A 22,343-nucleotide genomic window follows, 5' to 3' on the forward strand; every position below is an offset into this window, starting at 1 on the left:
TAAATGAATGTGGCTATTTGCACGACCTTTTTTCAGTTCTGTTATTTTTTTTTTTTTCCACTTTGCTGTTGCTCAACGACTACAACATCGAAAAAAGAGATCTGGTCACTGATACTCCCAATAATTTAAGCATCATCTCAACTAAACCAAATGTCAGACAGTGATCAACCTATTCAAGTAAAAAAGGAACCATCATTTGCTAACGATGATGATTTGACTTTTGATGAAGAGTTCAGAAGAGCTGGTGATCAAGGACAAGAGAACAAAGAGGTTGAGAATCCCGATGATACTACATCCTTAAAACGTACTCGTGAGGAACTGGAGCAAGAGGAAACCAATGACAAAGAAAAAGAAGACGAGAAAGAGGAAGAAGAAGAAGAAGAAGAAGATGAGGATGATGAGGATGACGAAGAAGAAGAAGAAGTTTCTAGTAGAAGAAAACGAAGAAGAGGAGCTAATCAATTCTTCGATATAGAAGCAGAAGTCGATGATGAAGAAGAAGATGAAGACGATGAAGATGAAGAAGCAGAGTTGATGAGAGAGGAATTTATCACTGATGACCATGCTCCAGTCGAAACAGTGGAAAAGATGCCACAGGATGATAGATTACACAGACAATACGACAATCGTCGTCAGCAAGCAGAAGATCAAGACGCTGAACAATTGGCAGAAACTTTAAAGCAAAGATATAGAAAGACCCATTCAGTATATAGGGGAGAGACTGCTACCAGTGGTACTGTATCGCAAAAATTATTAATGCCATCGATCAACGATCCATCTATTTACGCTATCAGGTGTACACCCGGTAGAGAGAAGGAATTGGTTCGTAAATTATATGAAAAAAAGAGAACACTCGAGAGACAAGGAAACCCTTTAGATATATTAACTGTATTCCAAAGAGATGCATTTACCGGATACATATATATCGAAGCCAAAAGACCCGATGCAATTGATAAAGCTCTCGTGGGTATGGTAAATGTTTTTGTTAGAGACAAGTTGTTGGTTCCAGTGAAAGAGTATCCCGATTTATTGAAGCAAGTTAAATCATCTGATGTTGAAATCCGTCCTGGAATTTATGTAAGAATCAAGAGGGGAATTTATAGAGGTGATTTAGCAATTGTTGATAACTTGTCAGAGAATGGTTTGGATGTGCGTTGTCAGGTTGTTCCAAGACTTGATTATGGACAGAATGATGAAATAGGACCTGATGGAAAGGTTATAAAACTGAAAATCAAACCGATGCCAGCATTATTTAGTGAACAAAAGGCGAGAATGTATGATCCGTATAAACTCCAGATGGGAAGAGTTCCCAACAGTTTCATCTATCGTGGTAATGAGTACTATGATGGGTACTTGTACAAAGATTTTAAATTGCAGTTCATTCAAACCAAGGATGTTAATCCCACTCTTGAAGAGTTGGACAGGTTCCAAAACCAAAATGATGAAGATGGGTTAAACTTACAAGCGATAGCCGCAACATTAAAAGGCAACAATGCAAGTGAGGGTAAATCATCGACAGCTTTCCAGCCTGGAGATAAAGTTGAAATTCGTCGTGGTGAACAGGCCAAAACTATTGGTGTTGTCGTTGAAACTGCGTTGAATGAAATCACGATAAAGGTTACAGATAGTGGTGATCCAAGATTTGTGGACCAAAGATTGACAGTTCCTGCCAATGATTTGAGGAAAATTTTCTATGAAGGTGACCACGTGAGAATTGTTGAAGGTAAGCACTTTGATGAGACTGGGTTAGTTATAAAGATTGACGGAGATTCTGTCGTTATTGTCAGTGACCAAACAAAAGAGGATGTAAGAGTATTTGCCAATTATCTTGTGAAAGCAACAGATGCTTCTTCCAATTTTGATTTATTGAGTAATAAGTATGATATCAAGGATTTGGTCGAATTGAGTGGTTTAACTGTAGGGGTTATTGTCAAGGCTGAGAAAAACATATTCGATGTGCTTACCACCGATGGCCGTTTAATCAGTGTTAAACAATCGGGTATTGCTTCCAAACTCAAACAGAGCCGCCGTGAACAAGTAGCTACTGATAGAAACGGTATGACTATAAGAGTCGGTGACACTGTTAAAGAGTTGTTGGGTGAGAAATCTAGAGAAGGTGCTATTTTGCATATTTACAAAAATGCATTGTTTATCAAATCTAATGAAATAGTGGAAAATTTGGGTATATTTGTTGCGAACCGTATGAATGTTACGACAATTGCTACAAAAGATTCAATGGTGTCTAAAAGTCTAGGTCCAGATTTGACAAGTATGAATCCAAACTTGAGATTACCTAATCCTGTCGCTGTTGCTGGATTAAAAACTAGAGTTGGTGGCAGAGACAAATTGTTGTACAAAGATGTAGCTGTTACTAGTGGTAGCTATAAGGGATTGAAAGGTAAGGTTACAGAAGCAGACGACTTGTATGCCAGAATCGAATTACACACAAAGAGCAAGAAGATCAAAGTCCTTAAAAACAACTTGAATGTTATTGTTCATGGTCAGCCCGTGCCCTATTTAAGATTTATTGGTGCAGCACCGGAACTTTCACAACCTAACCCACCAGTGTATGGTTCAAATGGAGACAGATCCACTTGGAACGGTGGTATGACACCTTCCGTAGCAGCTGCCAGTGGTGGTACATCGGCTTGGGGAGGAAATAGAGCTGGTTTTGGTGGAGATGGTGGTAAGACTCCAGCATATGGTGCTGGAGCTGCCTCTGCCTGGGGTGGTGCTTCTGCTTGGGGTGGAGGAGCAGGAGGAAATTCCGCCTGGGGTGGCAATAAAGGTGCAGGCTCTGCCTGGGGTGGTAATAAAGGTGCAGGTTCTGCCTGGGGTGGAAACAAAGGAGGAAACTCTGCCTGGGGTGGAAATAAGGGAGGCAATTCCGCATGGGGTGGAGGAAGTACCTGGGGCAGCGGTGGCAATTCAACATGGGGAGGCAAAAAAGGTAATAATAGTACATGGGGAGGTAAGTGATACCAAGACAAATGCACACCTACTATCTTTTTCTGAGTCGCTGTTGTTGCTTTTTTTTTCACGCTGATGATTATTGTTTTGAATTTTGTATAAGTACCTATAGTTTTATGTATACATTTTAAACTTTAAAAAAAAAAAAAAACTAAATACATTTCTAATTATTTTCACAACCTGGACAGTTGTGAAGAACTTCATGGACAAATACATCACAGTTTATACAAAAGTCCTGTGAACATTTCAAACACCGATAGCGTGAACTGGTCATGGACTCTAAACTTTTCTTGAGTGTTCCTAGCTTAACACCTTCAGGGAATTTCAATTGGCACCCAAAGCAGTACGTGCTGTCGTAGATTGGACTCACTTTCACCTCTTTATAGGGAGCAAGAGGGACTAAATGATGGTATGATCTTGCCAAATGAGTCGATAATATTAGCATTAGTCCACACACGGGGCATATCGTAGGCAAATTGCAAACTTTGCATTTGCATTGAGGGCATTGATACCCAATTAGGGAAGATGCTGCTGCTGGCTTATTTGTTTGAATTTCCACAACGTCCTTGGAATCTTCAGAACCCTGAGTAGGGAAGGAAGCATTTAGATGTGGGAACTCAATTATGTAGTCAGAACCACCAATAGCAGATGTCAAGGTTGGTTGCACTTTGGTTGGAAACCCCATTCGTAATACTGGAACACCGTTTTGCTCTGATTCTTGGATTTGTTTTTCACTCTCGGTCAATGGCAACGGAGTCACGGATTCCATCAATAATTCTTTGAAATGAGATTCATTCATTATAACACCATAGTGTTTTGATTGAGAATTACGTGGCTCTTTATTAGTCCGGTTTACTAACTCTTGGCAAATAGCCACTTGCGCAGATAACCCTATAACGCTCGTCTTTATTTCATCCTTAACTAAACTGTCTATCGTTTTGTGAATATCGCCAGGATCACTTGTAAATAATGCTCCAAATATCACCAATATCTCTTTTGAATTTTTTGAATTATTGGATGTAGAACCAAAATTAAACTTCAATAAAGATCTGGCCATTTCCAAAGAATTCTGTAGAGAAGGGTCGCCCTTTGGTTCAAACCTATTATGTTGTCTGGCTTTCAAGTTTCTTATTTTATCAACATGATATTGTGGCAGACCACTGACCTCACTGACCAAATTGGCCACCCCATTTCTCATCAATATTATCCCCAATCGCGATATAGGGTTCTGGTCAAAAAACTCAACAACAAACTCTTGCAAATAATTCAATGTCATGGATAGCCTTGAAGGTCGTAAATCCTTTTCACTCATGGCCAGTGATCCGTCTATAATAATAATTAATGTCCGAATAATTCCTCTCTGAAATGGAGTACTGGGGTTTTTCATTATCTTCTTCTTTCTATTTTCAATAATCGATTGTACCATTGCTTCAAATGAATTGCCTCCCTGTTCGTCATCTTTCACAATATCCCAGGATCGTTGGTATTCATCTTCCCAAGCATACCCATTGGCCCCTTTCAAGTCACTTACTTCACCACGACGCGAAGATCGAGTTCTTGCTGAAACACCGCTCTTTGCCCCAGGCGAAGAACTTGTTTCAGGAGCAGTCGAGGAAAGCTTGGAGGATGGCGATTTAGAGCCCATGTATTCCTCATCTGAATCATCCATTTCAGCAATGTGTAGTTTTATATCTTGTGGATGTATCTCAATATATACCAAAGTTCTGGAATGATTTTCTCTACAGAGTTGGCTGTTGGTTTTTTTTTTTTTTTTTTGATCTTGTTGCTCCATCACTTTATAGACTCGCCAAAACAGAGAAGGATTAAAAAAGAAAGACAACATTACTTGAAATCTATTAACTACTATTCATCATTTTTAAAATGTCTCTTTTTGCTGTTATATTTACATATTGGTTTTTTATAATTAACCATTCCGTTGTCTTTTATGTTGAAAAACAAATTGTGAAATTCAATGATTTGTTCATCTGTAATCCGTCCCAATTCATCCTCTAGAAATGGAACTTTTCGCATCATATCCAATGTTACCAAGTCTTTTACATCATAACCTTTATCTATTGATGGGGTAATTTCAAAAACCTTTCCGTCATAAACATGCATTCTTTCTTTGCCATAGAATTCTAAAAATTCATCTTTTGAAATGCTACAAAACTGATTATCTGGGTATTCCTTACTTTCGATATCTGTGTTCTTTTTGATTTTAGGGTTTGGTGCTGACTCATTTTGTTGAATGTAGAAATTCCGCAATAGTTGTATTCCTTCTGTCCTACAGATACCCCCAATACTGGAATAGGTTGCATTTGGTAAAGTAGTGTCACTATGTATTGGTAAAATAGTACCATTCCCTCCAAATCTGTCATTCCCACAGCCAAATATCACCTTTCCGATACCCAACTGACGTAAATAAGATGCACACATAATACAAGGCTCCACTGTCACATACAAGATTAAATCATTATAACCAATGCTCGGCTTTTGTTCCGTAAATCGCTGTAAAGCAATAAATTCTGCGTGTTGTGTACCATTAAGAGAGTGGTTGGTGTAATTGTAGCCAATACTGATAATTTTATCTGACTTTGAATCCACGACTATACACGACACTGGAGTTTCATTATTTAGTAGAGCTTTGTAACCAACAAACAAGCTTGTGGCCATATACTGAAAGTGCGGAGTAAGATCTGTCGGCATATTTCGAAAAACAAATCATATATGGGGAGGTCCGCTACTCGTGTAAGGGAATTCTGTATTTTGAAAAACGTATTTTTTTTTTTTTTTGTCAGCCTAGCCACTTTTGTTTGCACTTGACATCAATACTCATAAAAAAAGAGAAGACTTTTGTTGCAATCAAGTTTCCACTTTTTATAACGTGCTTCTTTTTATATACAAGAATGTCAGAGCTACATAAAGCATTCCTTAAAAGAATAAAAGAACAAGAGACAGCTTTGGGATTATCGGGTTTAGTAGATGAAGATGATATACCAGAACCTGCAGTCATGCCGCCGACTGGCAATAGCATCAATGCAAACGCTGAAGACGAGACTATTCTAAGAAATTATAAACAATTTAAAGAAACTAATTTTATTCAAGAATTCTATGAGAACGAGTTAGGCTATAAGTTTAAAACATATTATAAACCTTCAAAGAAACCTGGATCTGTACTCTTTTGTCATCATGGAGCTGGTTCTTCGTCAATGACTTTCGGAAACTTGGTGAATCACATTGAAGATGAGTCCGTGGGGATATTTTTATTTGATACTAGAGGCCATGGAGAAAGTGTAGCTACTACAGATTTCTCCCTAAACACATTGGTACAAGATGTATCGTTTGTATTGGAACAATTTATTTCAAAACACCAACAGAATTCAATTTTCTTATTGGGCCATTCATTGGGGGGTGCAGTTTTGGCAAAATATTCTATATTATATCCTAATGATATTCTAAAGGGTTTAATATTATTGGATATTGTAGAGGAGGCAGCTGTGCAATCGCTTAATGCTATGCCGCTGTTTATTGCTAGACGACCACTCCTGTTTCCATCATTATCTAAAGCTATTCTGTGGCATATGAACTTCTTGTTATTCAATGAAAAATCAGCTAGACTATCAGTGCCCGATTTGTTCACTGATAAGTTGACCTGGATAACTGATTTAAATGAAACCAAACCTTATTGGCAGACCTGGTTTGCTGGATTGTCAGAGAACTTTTTGGGTTTCAAAGGACCCAAACTCTTGATGCTATCAACCCATGAAAGTCTAGATAAACAATTGATGATTGGACAAATGCAGGGAAAGTATCAATTGGTCGTTTTCAAAAATAACGAAAAATCGGGGCATTTTGTTCATGAGGATTTACCTAATCATGTTGCAGTGTGTCTTACAGATTATATAAAACGAGCTGTAGCGCCTGAAATATTTATGAAAGAAGATTTGGGGTTTGTTCCAAAATGGGGAGGTAAGATAAACAAGTAGCAGACTTATATATGTATATTGTATATCGTTAATTAATCTACACTTTTATTGCTAGAATCTATCTCGTGTTGTCTCTTTTCGATTTCTTCAACCAACTCATCGATTTTCTTGCTGGCATGAGGAAATCTGGGATTGATTAAAAATGGTCGCAAATCGAATCTATTGTCGTCAGGTGAATATTGTTCGGCGTGGTATGCTGGTGTCATAGTCGTCATTTTATGTCTATTGATTGCATAGAAAAACCAAAAACGTTTCACTTTTTCAGCAATCTGCTTGGCACTCAAATTGTAAGGAGGTTGAGACCATTCGTGATACAATTTTATAAACATTGCCAATGGGCCACACTTGTCAACTTTACGTAAAGTACCAAACCTCGATAACTCGTCATAAGTCATTCCCATATCAATCTCATCACTTTGAACGTAATCTTTGGTGATTGGTTCTAATTCAGCAGTTGGTGTCACAGTTAAAAATTCGTGTAATATTGGTAAATCAAAATTTATCTCTGCCCAGGCAATAAACCTCTTTAAATCAGTTTTAGAAATGCCTCCAATTGGATTGATATCGGCAGATGAACAATCATATTTTGTCAAGTATCCACGTAAGCATTCATCAACATTAGCACTACCCAAAACAAGTAAACCAGGGACGTTTTTACCTCTTGTCCAGGGTAACAATTGGGCAAAAATATAACTCAAAACCATTCTCAATCTGGCCTGAATATTTTGTAAAGCCAAATTTTCTGTATTTGATCCTCCAAATATCTTGAATATTGGTTTCTTCCCAGTAGCAACCTCAAAAAGGGAAACAACTGAAGTAACCAAGTTATCCATGTTCAAGTCAACGTGATATGAACCAATCTTTGAAGACAATTCCTTACTTCTTGATCTGGTTTCTTTAGATGAGTTTTCAGTGCCCATGAACGAAGTGTAAAAAATACGCTGTGCAATATCTTGAGGGGTCTTTGGCACAAAATCATCGTCATGAGTAATTGCTTGAATATCCTTTAGTACTTGGTCATCATTGGGAACTGCCTCCACAATCAATCTGCACATCAGGTGAACAATTACTGCAGTGGCACAGGAATCTATACCTCCACTTAATGGTAAAAAATAACCACCACATTTGGATCTTCTTAAATAGTCCCATAACCAACATGCTGGCCCAAGAGCAATTTCTTCTTCAGGAGTGTGATACTTGATTGGTTGTGGCTTTGATGGGACGATCGAATGATCAAATACATAATCACTTGGAGACAACTCCACATCTGTGTAGATAACCTTAAATTTTTCCAACTGATTAACCGCTTGCACACTAGCAGATTTTTGATTTCTATAAGCTCTAACATCATCCAAGTCTACTGTAGCACTAATAACTTCGACGTCTTTCAAAGAAAATTGTGAAGCCTGTGCCAACACATTACCATTTACAATAATACTTGCACATCCATCATAATATAATCTGTCTCCATCACACCCTTTTTGATTGGCGTATAAATAGATACCACCACATTTCTTTGTTGCTTCGGTTATCAATTTCAATCGTGTATCCAATTTTCTTAACTCATGATGAGATCCACTCGAATTGGTGAATATTTCAACCCCATCTAAAGCCATGGTAATATGGGGTGATTCCGGTGTGAATAATTCCTCGCAAGTTTCACACCCTAGTCTGGTTTCTAAAGTCTGAACAATGCAATCACCAAATGGAACCCTAGGTTGACCAGTGATTTTACTAATGAATTTTGGTAACTGATACTCTTCGTGGTATTTGGGTCTATTCCAGCCAGTGAAGTATCTCATTTCTCTATAATTTCCATCGTTGGCTAAATATATCTTAGGTCTTATCAATAAAATTTTTCCGTTGTATGAAATAATTCTACAATTATATTTGATGGATTTGTGGATAATTGGAATACCAATGTCCAACAAAATCCCATGAGTTTCAGGGTTGGATAAAATCTCTCCGTAAACTTCCCAACTGTGACGATACAAATCATTCTCAGCAAAATGATCAAGGCATCCGTAACCACAGATTTCCAACTCCGGACCAACCCTCAATTTTGCACCTTGTCGTTTGGCCTCTTTGATGGATTCAAGAATTCTATCTCTGTTACCTTCAAAGTCTAAAGCCCATTGATTTAAATTACAAGTGGCAACAGTGATGTAATTACCCATTTGTCAAGTTGTATATATATAAGTTTTGTCTCTCTGTTTAGTAATTCAAGATGTTTAGTTGTGTTTTTTTCTTTTTTTTCTTTTGGATAAAGTTCTTCTGTTTTTGTTGGGCTGATGAAGAATTCGCTGGGGGAAAGGGGTGTCAGTCAAACCTATGCGTGATTCATTTTTTTTGCGGTACTAACATTCGTTGGGAAGGATTTTTTATTTTTTTTTGCCCTCCATCTTGATAGTAATAAGAAATAGATAGTGGCTGTTTGATTGATGTATACATGATATAAAAAACGTATCACACATGATCAGGAGATTAAAGATTTACTTTATTTGATAATTGAATAGTTAGTCCGGAACTTACGACAGGGCCTACCGGCATCCCGATAAATATGGTTTCCCTTGAAATTACCATCGGCAAGTTCCTTTGCTCTCCAACGGAATCCCAACGGAACATTTTATTGTGATAAGAACCATATGCAGTCTTCAATGGATTTTTGTTATCAATAATGAACCACAGCATGACAAACTATAAATATCTAGGATGTCCTATCTTGAATAATGATTGGATTTCCTTTTTCTTATTTTTAATTTTCAATTCAAACTTCATACCTAAATACAATGCACAAAGATTCTTTAGTTGTTACCCCATTAGCTGATGCTCCTTTTGGCTGCTCAATTGAGTTACCAAGCTATTGTCAAAACGACCCTTCACTTTTAAAAGATGACGATTTTACCAAACTTGATGATGCTGTTCAAAGACATTTTGTTGTTCTCATTCCTGATCAAGTGGACTTGTCTCCAAAATCTCAATACAATTTAACGAAGCGATTTGATCCAACAATCCCAGAACCAAAAGACATGAGTGGTGGTTATGGTCATGGTAAAGAGTTTAGACATGACCAGTCTGTTTTAAAGAAAGATGGTTGCTCAGTGAAATCTCAGCCACAAGTCCAAATTTTGGGTCAAGGAACTTTCTCCCCAGATGAGCCAGGTAATGAAAACGGTGAAACAATCAACTTGACTCATCCTACCCATACTACATTCCACCATACACCTTTGACTGAAGATCAAATTAAAAACAAAAACCAAACTAGATTCTACAGATGGCATATTGATAGTGCCTTGTATGATTTGTCTCCTCCAAAAGTTACCACATTGTTAGGTATCAGAATCCCACCTACAGAATACCAAAAGGTTGTTTATGAAGATGACGGAAGCGAATTGAAACTTGCAAGAGGCGCAACTTGCTTTTTCAGTGGGGCTCAAGCTTTCAAAAATTTGAGTGATGAAGATAAAGAATTTGCTCTAAACACCACTGTTGAGTATGCACCACATCCATATATATTCATATCTCCTGCTAAAGCCACTTGGGATGGTTTGACGATGGTATCAGAAGGGAAAGAACGTGATTTTAAAGACTTGCCCGAATGGGAAGAATCCAAGGTGAAAAAGTTGCCAATGGTATGGACAAATCCTGTCACCAAGGAGCATCATTTGCAAGTGCATGGTTGTTGCTTATATAAATTGCACACCAAGCAAGCTGATGGATCTACAAAAACTTTAGACTTGAAAGAGGCCAGAGAAAAAGCTCATAAGTTTTTGAGACCAGCAATTGCTCCTGAACAAATCTATGCCCACGCTTGGAAACAAGGTGATTTAGTTATTTTTGGAAATAGACAAGTTACCCATTCGGTTGTTTCTGAACTAGCGCATTTGGGAGAAGCTGGTAAAAGATTGATGCACCAATGTAATATTGCTAGTGGCAAGGATCCTATAACTGTTGTTTAGTTAGTTTAAGTTTGTGTTAATACAAAGTTTTATGTTATTGTTATTTTAAAGCAACTTGTAGACTTTGGATTGTTGGTATTTGTGGAAAGAGCAAGCTTAAGAAAACTGGCAATAATAATAATGTCGTGTAAGGGTCTTTAAACGATTCGATCTACAAAGTTGAGTTTTGTCAATTGTCGTTCTCAGTGGTACTTTTTTCGTACAAAACAAATTTGTTGATTCTCCACCAGAAATATTTTTTTTGGGGATTATAATATTAATCTTTAAATTTTATTCTCTTTATCTTTTCCTATTTCTTTAGAGCAACTTTTAATTTTTTTTTTTTTCTATTTTTCAACATTACACCCAAAAGCAATGCAATACGTTGGCAAAGTAGGAGGTTATGTTTATAATCAATGGAATTCATTGAACCCAGCCACTTTATCTGGAGCAATTGATATTATAGTTATAGAGCACCCTGACGGGACATTGCACACATCTCCTTGGCATATTCGATTCGGTAAATTCCAAATAATCAAACCATCTCAAAAAAAGATTGATTTATATGTTAATGACATCAAGACTAATTTGCCGATGAAATTAGGTGATGGAGGCGAGGCCCATTTTGTTTTTGAGGTTGATGACAAGAACCATGCCTTATCACACAGTGTGTTGACTTCACCGATTATCTCACCGGTATCGTCACCAGGATCTTCACCGGCCAGCACAGCTGCTGAACCACCGGACGATTTGGATTTAAATGAAAATACCAATGTCGAAGAGAGAATCAAATTGAGTGACATTCCTAGTCCAAGATCAAAGAGTCCTACACCATCTTTGAAAACCAAAATAGCATTTGAAAACGCAAAAAAAATCACACAGAAATTAAATATACCTACCAAGTTTGACTTGAACGGTGACATGGTTATTGATTTGGATGGATATAAGCCTAATTCACAAAAGAACATTGAAAACTCGGATGAATTGTTCCAAAAGATTTTTTTTGAAGAAATTGAAGGTGAATATCCCCAAGGAGAAAAAATCAAGGCTTGGGAACAGTTTATAACTAGAGACGAAAATGGCCACTACAGAATATCTAATACAGGTGAATTTGATAGTGGTGAAACAGAAGATGAGTCGACTGCCCCAACTACTCTCACTACAGCGACAACAACTTCGCTAAACGCATTTTCTACAGAATCGTCTGACTCCGATAAGACGTACTTTAAAACACTCAGGTTGACGTCTGATCAATTGTCGAAAATGAATTTGCATTATGGGGAAAATTCACTTAAATTCAAAGCCAGTGATGGGAATTCCCAAGTAACTGCAAATCTTTATCTCTGGAAATCGACGACGCCAATAGTTATATCCGATATAGATGGTACCATTACAAAGTCAGATGCTTTAGGACATGTATTGAACTTGATTGGTCGTGACTGGACCCACCCTGGAGTCGCTAGCTTGTTCCAAGAAATTCGTCAGAATGGGTACAATATTGTGTATTTAACAGCTAGGTCTGTTGGTCAGGCTGACACAACAAGACAGTATTTGCAGGGCGTTAATCAAGATGGAATCAAATTACCTCCTGGTCCCGTCATATTAAGTCCAGATAGAACCTTTGCAGCTTTGCGCCGTGAGGTGGTGTTGAAGAAGCCTGAAGTGTTCAAAATGGCATGTCTTTCTGATATAAAGAACTTGTATTTTGAACCAATTGAAGGAAACGACGACGATGAGCACACTCCATTCTATGCTGGATTTGGTAATAGGATCACTGATGCTATTAGTTACAGATCTGTGCATATACCCCTGCATCGTATTTTCACAATAAACCCCAATGGTGAAGTTCATATGGAATTATTGGAATTGGCTGGTTACAAGTCGTCGTATTTACATATTGGTGAGTTGGTTGATCAATTTTTCCCACCCATTAGACAAGTGAGTTCGATTTCATCGTATTGGAATAATGCTCAGTGGAATGAGTATATGCAAAATCATCGTACTCCATCTCCACTTGGATCTCCAAGATCGCCCGGGTCACCAAGAAGTGTTATGGAAGAGTTTAAAACTGATGAGAAATTTAATGATGTCAATTATTGGCGTGAGCCTTTAGATCTCGATAATTTGTCTGATAGTGAAGATGATGTACAAGGTTTAAAGCAGGCAGTTGCTGAAAAGAATGATATTCCGTTGAAGAAAAACGAGAAATTGAGTCATGGAATGATTTTAAATCAGGACAAGGAGCATAATAATAATCCAGAATTACTTGAAAAATCAAGGGACAGGGCATCTACTATTGAAAGACCAACCTCGGGTTCTTCATTTACATCCCCGTTGAAAAGTTTTATGATGTTTGGTAAGAAAAAGGATAATAGGAAAGATGATGATTCTGAGTATAATAGTGAAAAGGTGGCAGATGGCGAGTTTACTGAAGAGGATGTCGAGGTTGATGATATTGATGTTGACGAGGAAGATGATGATGATTATACTGATGATGACTACGAAGAAGATGATTACGATGAAGATGAAGATGACGACTATGAAGAAGATGATGATGATGACGAGGAGGATGACGATTATGATGATTATGATGACGAAGAGATCGATGAAATTATAGTCCCTGACTCGCCGTTATTGGACATTGATGAAGACAGTAAGTCTGAAAATAACTCAAAAGAATTAAGACCAGAAGATGTTGACAAATTGCGTATATAGAATAAAATGTGTTTATTTCTATAGAACAAAAAGGGGGTGTAAAATCCAGTTTCTAATGTTCACCAATCGAACAGCAACTAAAACAATAATGTACTCTCTACATTGGTTGAATTATATTATGATTATTAATCTGTATGAATATGTGGACTGAGCGGGGTTGTTGTTCTTGACATTGCAAAGAACAGTGATTTACGAAATTGATAAGAGTACCACCTCCACAAGAGAAAAATCGGTGCGAGGGGGAAAGGAAGTATTGTATGTGTGTGACAGTTGTACGTACTGCATATACTTTGTTGGTGTATATTTTCTGCCATTTTTATATTTTAATCACGATGTCATTCAATTATGCTACTGGAATAATAAAAAAAAAAAAGCCATACTACTACTATTTTCAAACTTCAAATACTTCATTTGTTATTCATTTATTTACTATCATCGGCTGTTCTGCTTGGGGTTTGGATTTGTTTGATTTTTTTTTTTGCATGATAGAAGACTAATTTGGCAAAGTGTCACTATTCTACTAAATCCATTCTTTTGTCACCTTGTTATTGTTCTTTTCCGTGTATTTTTTTTTCGTATTATAATTTGAAATCCCTTGATAGATATAAGGCTCGATCTTGTGTCAGTTAAATAATTAAAATAGATATATTCTCATCAATCTTGCAAGTTGATAGATATTAGAATTAAAGTGTTCATGAGTAGTAAGTGACAAAAGAAATTTGTTTATAACGGTAATTTATCTAATTCATATATGGTTCAAAAGCAATACCGATTTGCCCCAAAATCAATATTCACGTTTGCACTTCTATGCTTTGTTGCCATAGTTGTCGTATTATCTACATCATCCTTGGTACAGATTGAAGAATCGTTAGACCCAATTGAAGTATCAGATAAATTTAAAAAGCATGATAAAAAGATAGTCATTTTTCCAAATAATTTTGAATCGGATAGTCATAAATTGGCCAGCTTTTTCACAGAAGTATTTGGACAAAAACTTAATGAAGGCGATATAGTGTATAAAAATCGAGACACGTATGAGTTGCCACAGACTGTGTATAATTGGAACACCATTGATTTGTTTCGATCCATCGGCGAAAAAGATAGTTTAAATTGTGAAAAAATACCTTTAAATTTCGAAACCAGCAAGATATATAATAAAAATGCAGATTTGTACAAGATACTTCGAGATTTTAAAGATGAAAATAGTTTTTATTATAAAGAAGTTTCAGTGTTTTTCCCAGATTTGGCGAAACAGTTACAAGAGCGTACAATCAAAAAGCATTGGTTTCAACTCATAGGCTCATCAGTTTGGCTTGAACTGTATGGTATTCATTTAATGATATCAAGAGTTATATATACCAAGACAGGTAACAAGGTACAACCAGTTATATCGTTGTCCTATGTTCAGGCATTTGATCGCAATTGGACAGAATTGCAAAATGTAACTTTAATTGTACCGGATGATAGTACCGGGAAATTTAAAACGGTCACGTATCCATCGTTTATGCCAATTCCAGTGTACCATAACGTGAAGCAGCAACGTGGAAAGTTTTATGGAGTAGAGGATCCTAGAATAATACTTGTTAAAAACAAACAAGGATATGAGGAGCCGTTGATTGTATATAACTCATTCAATCGTAACTCATCAAATACTAATTACCTTGGAGAAATTAAAAACCTTGTTAAACTTGATACTTATAGATCAATTTTCATGGCTTGGATATGGAGAAGTCAAGTTGGGAAAAACAATGTAGGTCTGATGATACCAGGTACCGCAACCACAAACGATATATATGTCAAAGTGAAAGAATTGAGATTGCCTGATAAAAAAAAGTCTAAAACAGAAAAAAACTGGACACCATTGGTGATTTATGAGGATCAGAAAATGCAAGGTTATGATTCACATATATATTTCATATATCTGTTTGAAGATTTGTCAATTTTAAAATGTTCTCTTTGGGATACGGAAAACTGTGTTTGGGAGTATCGAATGAATAATAAAAAGACAAAGATATCTGAGCTTCGTGGAGGAACTGAATTAATGAACGTCAACCAGATACTAGACAAACACAACTTTGACGGGTTAGAAATAGTTAAGGACCAATTCAAAGATAAAGAAGTCTGGATTGGGTTTGCTCGAGCAGCTTTAAGCAAATGTGGATGTGGAGTGAAAATGTATCGACCGAATTTCACAATGCTTGTCAGACAAAAAGGTAGCTTTCAGTTGTCTTTTGTGTCGTCTTATATGGATTTTGGTGTGCCAATATTGCCGTGGACTAAGGGTAAAGGATTGTGTAATGGCAAGAATTTATTAATACCCAATGGAATATCTAATTGGGTTTTGGCAGAGGGCGAAAATGGTAGTTTTCAAGATTATATGACTCTAAGTTTGTCGAGATCTGATTCCACAGTTGATATTATACACATCAAGGGAATACTAAAGTCAATACTATCTGAGTATTTATTGCATACAAGCAGAGACATACTTAATAATAATGCTATACACTGTGCTTTACTTGAATCTGAAAGCTATTGTAAGAGTTATGCTGAAAATTATAAAGCACATTTGAAACGATGGCAGAATTGAAATTTAGTTTTAAGTTTTAAGTGATATAGTTCATTGTTATGATATACTAGTAAGACAAGTAAATTGGATTTTAATATAAAGAAAGAGTTTAATCTGATTCACCCATAGATTGAATTTGTTGCAAAGTGTGGCTTTGCTCATAACCGCGATAAATTGTATAATGCTTGAAACAAATAAACAAACAAGCAAAAAAGAACATTCAAATACACCTTATTTGTTCATGACACAACTATCATCTAATCAATTCATAAGAAATTTGACTATTCAGGATATTGATGATTGTATTATTCTAGAAAGTAAAGGTTTCCCACCAGAACAAAGATGTTCACCAGAAAATTGCCGATATCGACTCTCTGTTGCATCTAATATTTGTCTAGGATTGTTTGAGACAACACCACTTGGTGATTCCAAATTGATCGGACATATATTGGCAACTAAAATTGCTACAGAAAGAATCACTGAAGCTGGAATGGGTAAAAGAATCCAAGGTGTTGAGAATTCGGGTCATTTTGAAAACTCAAGAAACATTGGTATTCATTCAGTTGTAATTGATCCTGAATATAGAGGTGTGCATCTTGGACATATTTTCTTAACTAAGTATATTGAATATATTCGTCAGTTGAAATTAGCAGATAAAATATTGATTATTAATAAAGAATCTTTGATACCATTTTATCTGAAGGTGGGGTTTGAAAATTTGGGACTTACTGATTGTCGGTTTGCTGGTTTAATTGATTATGATATGGTTTACAATTTGTAAAAAAAGCTTGTAGCGTTAAGAGAAGAGTGAATAAAGTTTAAGGTAGTATTGTTCTGGCGTTGTATTGTGATGTAGTGGTGGTCTTATCCAAGCGTTACTGTTCTTCCTCGTCGGTTATGATATAGAAAAACCAGAAAAAATAATACAAGCAAAAAAAAAAGTTAAAGAAACTAAGTTTATACTGATGTATTTCGTATTATTTTCTTTTGATATAGGAATCGATGTTTAGACTATTTGTACCAAGAAGATTTCCTATTGTTCGATTTTACTCAGTAATGCAAGAGCCACTTATTAAAAAGACCAAACTGGACATAATGGAACTGTTTGCTAAGCAAACGTCACAAATACCGATACCGAAGAAGCCATTGGTGTGGGTTGATTGTGAGATGACTGGATTGGATGTGTTTGGTGATGATAATATTATAGAAATTTGTTGTATTATCACTAACGAAGATCTTGATATTGTTGATGAAAAAGGGTACGAAAGTACTATCTATTATCCAAAATCTAGGTTGGACAAAATGAATGAATGGTGTATTGAAACCCATGGCAAATCAGGATTGACAGAGAAGATATTAGCCAACCCTGATAGAAAACTTTCTGCTGTAGAGGATGAATTATTGCAATATATAAAAAAATACGTCCCGGAGATAAGAACTGGTTTATTGGCAGGAAATTCTGTTCATATGGATAGATTTTTTATGATGAAAGAGTTCCCAAAAGTTATTGACCATTTGCATTACAGAAATGTTGATGTGTCTAGTATAATGGAATTTGGATATAGACATAATCCTAAATTAATGAAAATGTCTCCAAAGAAGACTGGGGCCCACACAGCAAAATCAGATATCTTAGAAAGCATTGAACAATTAAAATGGTACAGAAAGTACTATTTCAAGCTGGAAGAAGAGACAAAAGAAACGGTTGAAAGGTTGTCACTGGAATTACCAGAAGAAGTATCTGAAGATGCCAATAGTGAGACTAATAAGGAATAATCATATAAATATCTCTTTTGTTGTGTAAATAGAAATCTAGTAACACTAACTAGCTAACAACAACTGGGGGGGTGACTTGATATTAATAATTGTAGTCAGTCAATCCACGAAAAAGATCCTAAGTATGGTTTTCGCACTACCTTTTCTCTTTCTCTTAAATATTGGAGGTGTAAATCGACTGATTTTGTAGTTTTGTTAGTATGCCCAATGAAATCGCGAGCAAAGACAAAAAGGCCAAACTAATAAACTGGTAATGGTGAGAAGGACAGGAAAAAAAAAAAAAAAGAGGACCACTTTAAATAAAAAAAATTACTTACAACAACAGCTGATATTAGTTCACTATTAGAAGCAACACACCTACAATGTTTAAAGCTGTACAACAATTAACTTTTAGAAGATTCAATTCTCATCACTTAAAACCATCCAAGTTGTTAAATGAGTTGTCTTACAAGTCAAACAAACAAGTTGGTGAAGAGTTTATCAAGAAATACGAAGAGAAAGTTCACCATTCCGAAGGTATCACCAATTTATGGAAAAGATTAACTTATTTAGTAGCTATTCCAGCTGTTTTGTTAGTTGCTATTCCAGTTGGTAAAGTTGAATTAAAACATGCCGAACATAGAAAACATCAAGCTCATTTGTCTGATGATGAATGGCCACAACAATACGATTATCAAAACATTAGACTGAAACCATTCTTCTGGGGTGATGGTGATAAAACTTTGTTCTGGAACTCAGATGTTAACAGACATGTTGTCAAAGACTAAATTTTTAATAAGAGAGATTACTTGATTACAGTGTTTGATATTTTGTTGAAGAAGTTTTAGTTTCTAGTTTTCTACACGCATTTGTTAGTTCCCTTTTTTTTAGGTTATATTATTTCAATATATATTCCAAAATCATATGAATCATGTGTAAGGAGATTTGGACGTTTAGTTGAATGTAGAGGGGATCTAGTGCTTTGCTGTTCTTTACTTTTCTTTAGAGTTCAGAATAGCGACAGTGAAAAGCAACAACAAAAATAACAATTATTTATGTATACAGTAAATTTATAAAGAAAACAAAAAAGAAAATACTAAAAACCGAAGAATAAAAGAAACAAGATGACAAGTTCGAAATACCTTTGTTTTTTTCAACAGCTTTCATGGTGATTTCATAATGTGGAGAAAATGTATAAATTGTTTGTTGCAGCAATGGCAACAGAGTTTTCCCTTGGATGCCACGATAAATGGAGTATGCTCTTTTTAAAATCAACGTCTTCGAAATCTCTTCCGATATTGCCACCGACTCCGCTCATCATTCTACCACTGACAGTATGTGGACTTATCTTTTTGGACTTGAAGGCAGATTTATCCGCTTGTAAAGTTATTTTTTCTGGTTCATCCTCGTCATCATAGTAATCTAATTGAGAACTTGGAGAGTTTTTACTCACGGGAACCTCCTTGTCAAACTGGTTGTCATCATCGTCGTCATCATCGTCGTCGTCGTCATCATCATCGTCATCATTATTGTTATCGTCATCATCATCATCACGTCCTCGATAACCATTCTTTTTTCTCTTATTTGTATTATTCTTAGACACCGACTTTGGTTTATGGTCTCCGCCAGTGTTTACTGCATTTGGATAGATCACAAATTGATTGTTGTATGAACCTGTCATCACCGATTTATTGTCTCCACTAAATTGAACTTCGAACTTATCAAATATGGCATCATTTTCGTATGTATCACATAATCTCTCTCTCAAATGTTCGTGAACATCGATGGTCTTTAGCGGTTTGTTTTCCATGGCTAAATCCCATATCTTCACTGTCATGTAATCACGGGATGCAATATATCTCCCATCATGACTGAATTTGACATCGGAGATAGAACTGGTGATTTCAGTAAAAAAGTTATGTGACAGAGGATCCAAATACTCTTCAAATATTTTGGCGTGGCTGTCGCAAAGTGAGTTTGATCGCATATCTGATAATTTTATGGTTCCCTTTGATGACGAGTACATGAAAAAATTACATTGTGATGGATGGAATTCTGCACTAGTAATAACTTCGGTTAACTCTTCCATATTTGCAGGTTTGATGTCCACAATGTTGAAAGATTGATCAGCAATACCCAAGTTCCATAAATTGATTCTCAAATCATCAGCACTGAGGTACGTCTCTTGATCTGAATTGACAGATATCGAGTTAATATGATAAGCGTGAGCATTGGCATAAATCTTTTTGGGCTGGGCGGAAATCAATTTGTCATGCAACTGTAATTGGGGCAATTTCAACGACGAGATACCTATGTCAGCACTAGGCAAATGCGTCAAACCATTTAAATTGTTTTCCGAAACTAGTTTGATTTGTCTCTCTTGTATTTTCCATAACTTTATAGTCTTGTCGTTTGTCGATAATAGATAAAGGGAATCGTTGCCACTTTTCAACCATTTTATTTTGTTTATTTTTTCTTCAATTTCCAATGATTTCAAATAATCAAATTCGGCATCATGACTTTGGAATTCTGTAAAAAACTTGTATTCACAACTTTGCTTCTTTTTAGTTTGATTTCTCTCAAATAAAACAACTCTTCCCCCCTTATCCCCGGTAGCTAAGAAATCGCCTGTGTGATCAAACTCGACCGTTGATATAATATCTGCTTCTGTGATATTCTCAATGTCACCCTTGTCGCCAAAGCATTGTGAAAACTTCCAATTTTTATCAGATGGCATTATATTTGTGATTTTGTTGATTTGATTGATATACTTGTTGTTAATGGGACACTACAGTGTTTCCTAAAGTTGAAGACTTCAGTTAATGTAAGAATTGGGAAGTTGACGACTGAATTTGCAGTATTATGATCTAATGGTGACCAAGGGATATGGATCCAAGAAAAGAAAAAAAAAATATGGTTGGACCTTTGAAATTGGATATAAATTGATAATGTAGTTTGTAGAAACAAAAATCAACAACTATTTTAAGAATTGACCAGAAACTCTAATAATACGATGAATTGGTCTAAACTATTTTGGCAATTCACAAAGAAGTTAAAATGTAATTAATAGAATATAGAATAGAATAGAAAGAAAGGAAAAAAAAAAAAAGGGAGCTGTTGTTAATTAATAAGGGAGTTTTTTTTTTTTTTGTTTTGTCGATTGAATTCTTGTTGTTGGGAGATTTGGATATTATAGTGGATTGAGAAATTGAAGTAAGGAAGAATATCTCTCTCTGTAGTTTTATTAAGTAGCGACACTGTTTAAGTGAGCGTAAAACTGTTATGAGCGAGTGAGAAATTAATATTAGCATCGTCCATATTATGTCCAACCTGTAATTAATCCTACAGCTTCTTAATTGTGTGACAGAAAGGACAGTGGTAGTGCGATTCCAAAAAAAAACCATAGTATCTCTTTACATTGACAACATATACTATAATTATTTTTTTTGAAACACCATGAGTTTATAAAAGAATCACTAAAGCATATTTAATTACAGGTAATGCCCACCTTGAACAATTATGAGCCACGACATCTTGTGATTGTGCTAGCTAGTTGTAATATATGAATATGAAACAAAACTGTGTGTGATTTGAGGTTGTTCACTTGAGTTTTTTTACTAGGGTTGTCATTTGCAACGATTGAACAATCCAGCTTTAACCCACTAATAAGAGACTCTGAATTAAACGTGATAATAAAACTATCAAGTTTTCTTTTACTCCTCTTCAATTGTTTTCCTCAGTATATGTAATTGACACTTTGTAGAAAACAACACTACCCATAAGCCTCAATATAGCTTTAGGATATAAACTAGATTTAATCAAATGTTTTATGGTTTTATTATAATTTTATACAGAAGTTAATTAACAAATACTTACTATACAGTAATCAGCAAAACTTAGTTAGCTTTTTTAGCAGCATCTTGTGGAGAAACTTTTCTGTCAGAGGTGAATCTCTTTCTTTGTGGTGGAGTTCTGATTTTTCTGTCAGTTCTTGATCTAACTCTAACAATTCTGGCGTGGATAGCACAAGAGACACAGTAGTGTAATTTGTTGTATAATTTTGGCAAGGCGTATTCAGCGTAGACAGAAGCTTCAGACAAATCTCTGACAGCAGCAGCTTCAACCATGTTTCTGATGGTGACTCTCTTGATGGCTTTATCTTTTGGAACACATCTAGCACAGTTCAAACATCTGACTGGTTTAACGTGACCTCTACCTTTCTTGTTTCTACCGTTGGAAGCTCTCTTTTTTGGCATGATTAACTAAAGTAAATGCTGTTAGTATTCAATGTCCTTAAGGGGTTTTGGAATAAGACAAATATACACTGTTTATTGTTTTGATTGGAATTGTGTTGAATCTTATCACAAATGTCAGGCTAGTTCTTTTGATCCTTGTCCTCCAAGTGCTAATCAC

General features: G+C 35.9%; 13 protein-coding genes across 13 annotated transcripts; 8 read left to right on the forward strand and 5 right to left on the reverse strand. All coding sequences in view use genetic code 12, as the record gives it.

The window, feature by feature from the left end:
• Positions 1-150: 150 nt before the first annotated feature.
• CD36_16340 (chromatin elongation factor, putative) lies at positions 151-2,979 on the forward strand (the record flags this gene model as incomplete). Its single annotated transcript, XM_002418070.1, has 1 exon — positions 151-2,979. One exon carries the CDS (start codon positions 151-153, stop codon positions 2,977-2,979), a length of 2,829 nt encoding a protein of 942 aa, XP_002418115.1.
• A 154-nt stretch (positions 2,980-3,133) lies between these two features.
• Positions 3,134-4,639, reverse strand: CD36_16350 (TFIIH subunit, putative; the record flags this gene model as incomplete). Its single annotated transcript, XM_002418071.1, has 1 exon — positions 3,134-4,639. One exon carries the CDS (start codon positions 4,637-4,639, stop codon positions 3,134-3,136), a length of 1,506 nt encoding a protein of 501 aa, XP_002418116.1.
• Positions 4,640-4,833: 194 nt separating this feature from the next.
• On the reverse strand, positions 4,834-5,676 carry CD36_16360 (tRNA-specific adenosine deaminase subunit, putative; the record flags this gene model as incomplete). The annotated part of the gene is made up of 1 exon (XM_002418072.1): positions 4,834-5,676. One exon carries the CDS (start codon positions 5,674-5,676, stop codon positions 4,834-4,836), a length of 843 nt encoding a protein of 280 aa, XP_002418117.1.
• A 200-nt stretch (positions 5,677-5,876) lies between these two features.
• On the forward strand, positions 5,877-6,956 carry PPE1 (protein phosphatase methylesterase, putative; the record flags this gene model as incomplete). Its single annotated transcript, XM_002418073.1, has 1 exon — positions 5,877-6,956. The coding sequence occupies one exon, from the start codon at positions 5,877-5,879 to the stop codon at positions 6,954-6,956; it is 1,080 nt and encodes a 359-aa protein (XP_002418118.1).
• Positions 6,957-6,988: 32 nt separating this feature from the next.
• Positions 6,989-9,133, reverse strand: CD36_16380 (NAD(+) synthase (glutamine-hydrolyzing), putative; the record flags this gene model as incomplete). The annotated part of the gene is made up of 1 exon (XM_002418074.1): positions 6,989-9,133. The coding sequence occupies one exon, from the start codon at positions 9,131-9,133 to the stop codon at positions 6,989-6,991; it is 2,145 nt and encodes a 714-aa protein (XP_002418119.1).
• Positions 9,134-9,745: 612 nt separating this feature from the next.
• CD36_16390 (alpha-ketoglutarate-dependent sulfonate dioxygenase, putative) lies at positions 9,746-10,915 on the forward strand (the record flags this gene model as incomplete). Its single annotated transcript, XM_002418075.1, has 1 exon — positions 9,746-10,915. The coding sequence occupies one exon, from the start codon at positions 9,746-9,748 to the stop codon at positions 10,913-10,915; it is 1,170 nt and encodes a 389-aa protein (XP_002418120.1).
• Positions 10,916-11,269: 354 nt separating this feature from the next.
• Positions 11,270-13,609, forward strand: CD36_16400 (Mg2+-dependent phosphatidate phosphatase, putative; the record flags this gene model as incomplete). The annotated part of the gene is made up of 1 exon (XM_002418076.1): positions 11,270-13,609. One exon carries the CDS (start codon positions 11,270-11,272, stop codon positions 13,607-13,609), a length of 2,340 nt encoding a protein of 779 aa, XP_002418121.1.
• Positions 13,610-14,360: 751 nt separating this feature from the next.
• CD36_16410 (hypothetical membrane protein, conserved) lies at positions 14,361-16,196 on the forward strand (the record flags this gene model as incomplete). The annotated part of the gene is made up of 1 exon (XM_002418077.1): positions 14,361-16,196. The coding sequence occupies one exon, from the start codon at positions 14,361-14,363 to the stop codon at positions 16,194-16,196; it is 1,836 nt and encodes a 611-aa protein (XP_002418122.1).
• A 220-nt stretch (positions 16,197-16,416) lies between these two features.
• Positions 16,417-16,956, forward strand: CD36_16420 (Polyamine N-acetyltransferase, putative; the record flags this gene model as incomplete). The annotated part of the gene is made up of 1 exon (XM_002418078.1): positions 16,417-16,956. One exon carries the CDS (start codon positions 16,417-16,419, stop codon positions 16,954-16,956), a length of 540 nt encoding a protein of 179 aa, XP_002418123.1.
• Positions 16,957-17,177: 221 nt separating this feature from the next.
• CD36_16430 (Oligoribonuclease, mitochondrial precursor, putative) lies at positions 17,178-17,951 on the forward strand (the record flags this gene model as incomplete). The annotated part of the gene is made up of 1 exon (XM_002418079.1): positions 17,178-17,951. One exon carries the CDS (start codon positions 17,178-17,180, stop codon positions 17,949-17,951), a length of 774 nt encoding a protein of 257 aa, XP_002418124.1.
• Positions 17,952-18,313: 362 nt separating this feature from the next.
• On the forward strand, positions 18,314-18,718 carry CD36_16440 (Cytochrome c oxidase polypeptide VIa, mitochondrial precursor, putative; the record flags this gene model as incomplete). Its single annotated transcript, XM_002418080.1, has 1 exon — positions 18,314-18,718. The coding sequence occupies one exon, from the start codon at positions 18,314-18,316 to the stop codon at positions 18,716-18,718; it is 405 nt and encodes a 134-aa protein (XP_002418125.1).
• A 386-nt stretch (positions 18,719-19,104) lies between these two features.
• CD36_16450 (cell division control protein 55, putative) lies at positions 19,105-20,667 on the reverse strand (the record flags this gene model as incomplete). Its single annotated transcript, XM_002418081.1, has 1 exon — positions 19,105-20,667. The coding sequence occupies one exon, from the start codon at positions 20,665-20,667 to the stop codon at positions 19,105-19,107; it is 1,563 nt and encodes a 520-aa protein (XP_002418126.1).
• A 1,159-nt stretch (positions 20,668-21,826) lies between these two features.
• On the reverse strand, positions 21,827-22,186 carry CD36_16470 (40S ribosomal protein S26; the record flags this gene model as incomplete). Its single annotated transcript, XM_002418082.1, has 1 exon — positions 21,827-22,186. One exon carries the CDS (start codon positions 22,184-22,186, stop codon positions 21,827-21,829), a length of 360 nt encoding a protein of 119 aa, XP_002418127.1.
• Between the last annotated feature and the right edge of the window lie 157 nt (positions 22,187-22,343).

This window comes from Candida dubliniensis, chromosome 2, assembly GCF_000026945.1.
Source record: "Candida dubliniensis CD36 chromosome 2, complete sequence".
In the NCBI taxonomy this organism is placed as follows: Eukaryota; Fungi; Ascomycota; class Pichiomycetes; order Serinales; family Debaryomycetaceae; genus Candida; species Candida dubliniensis.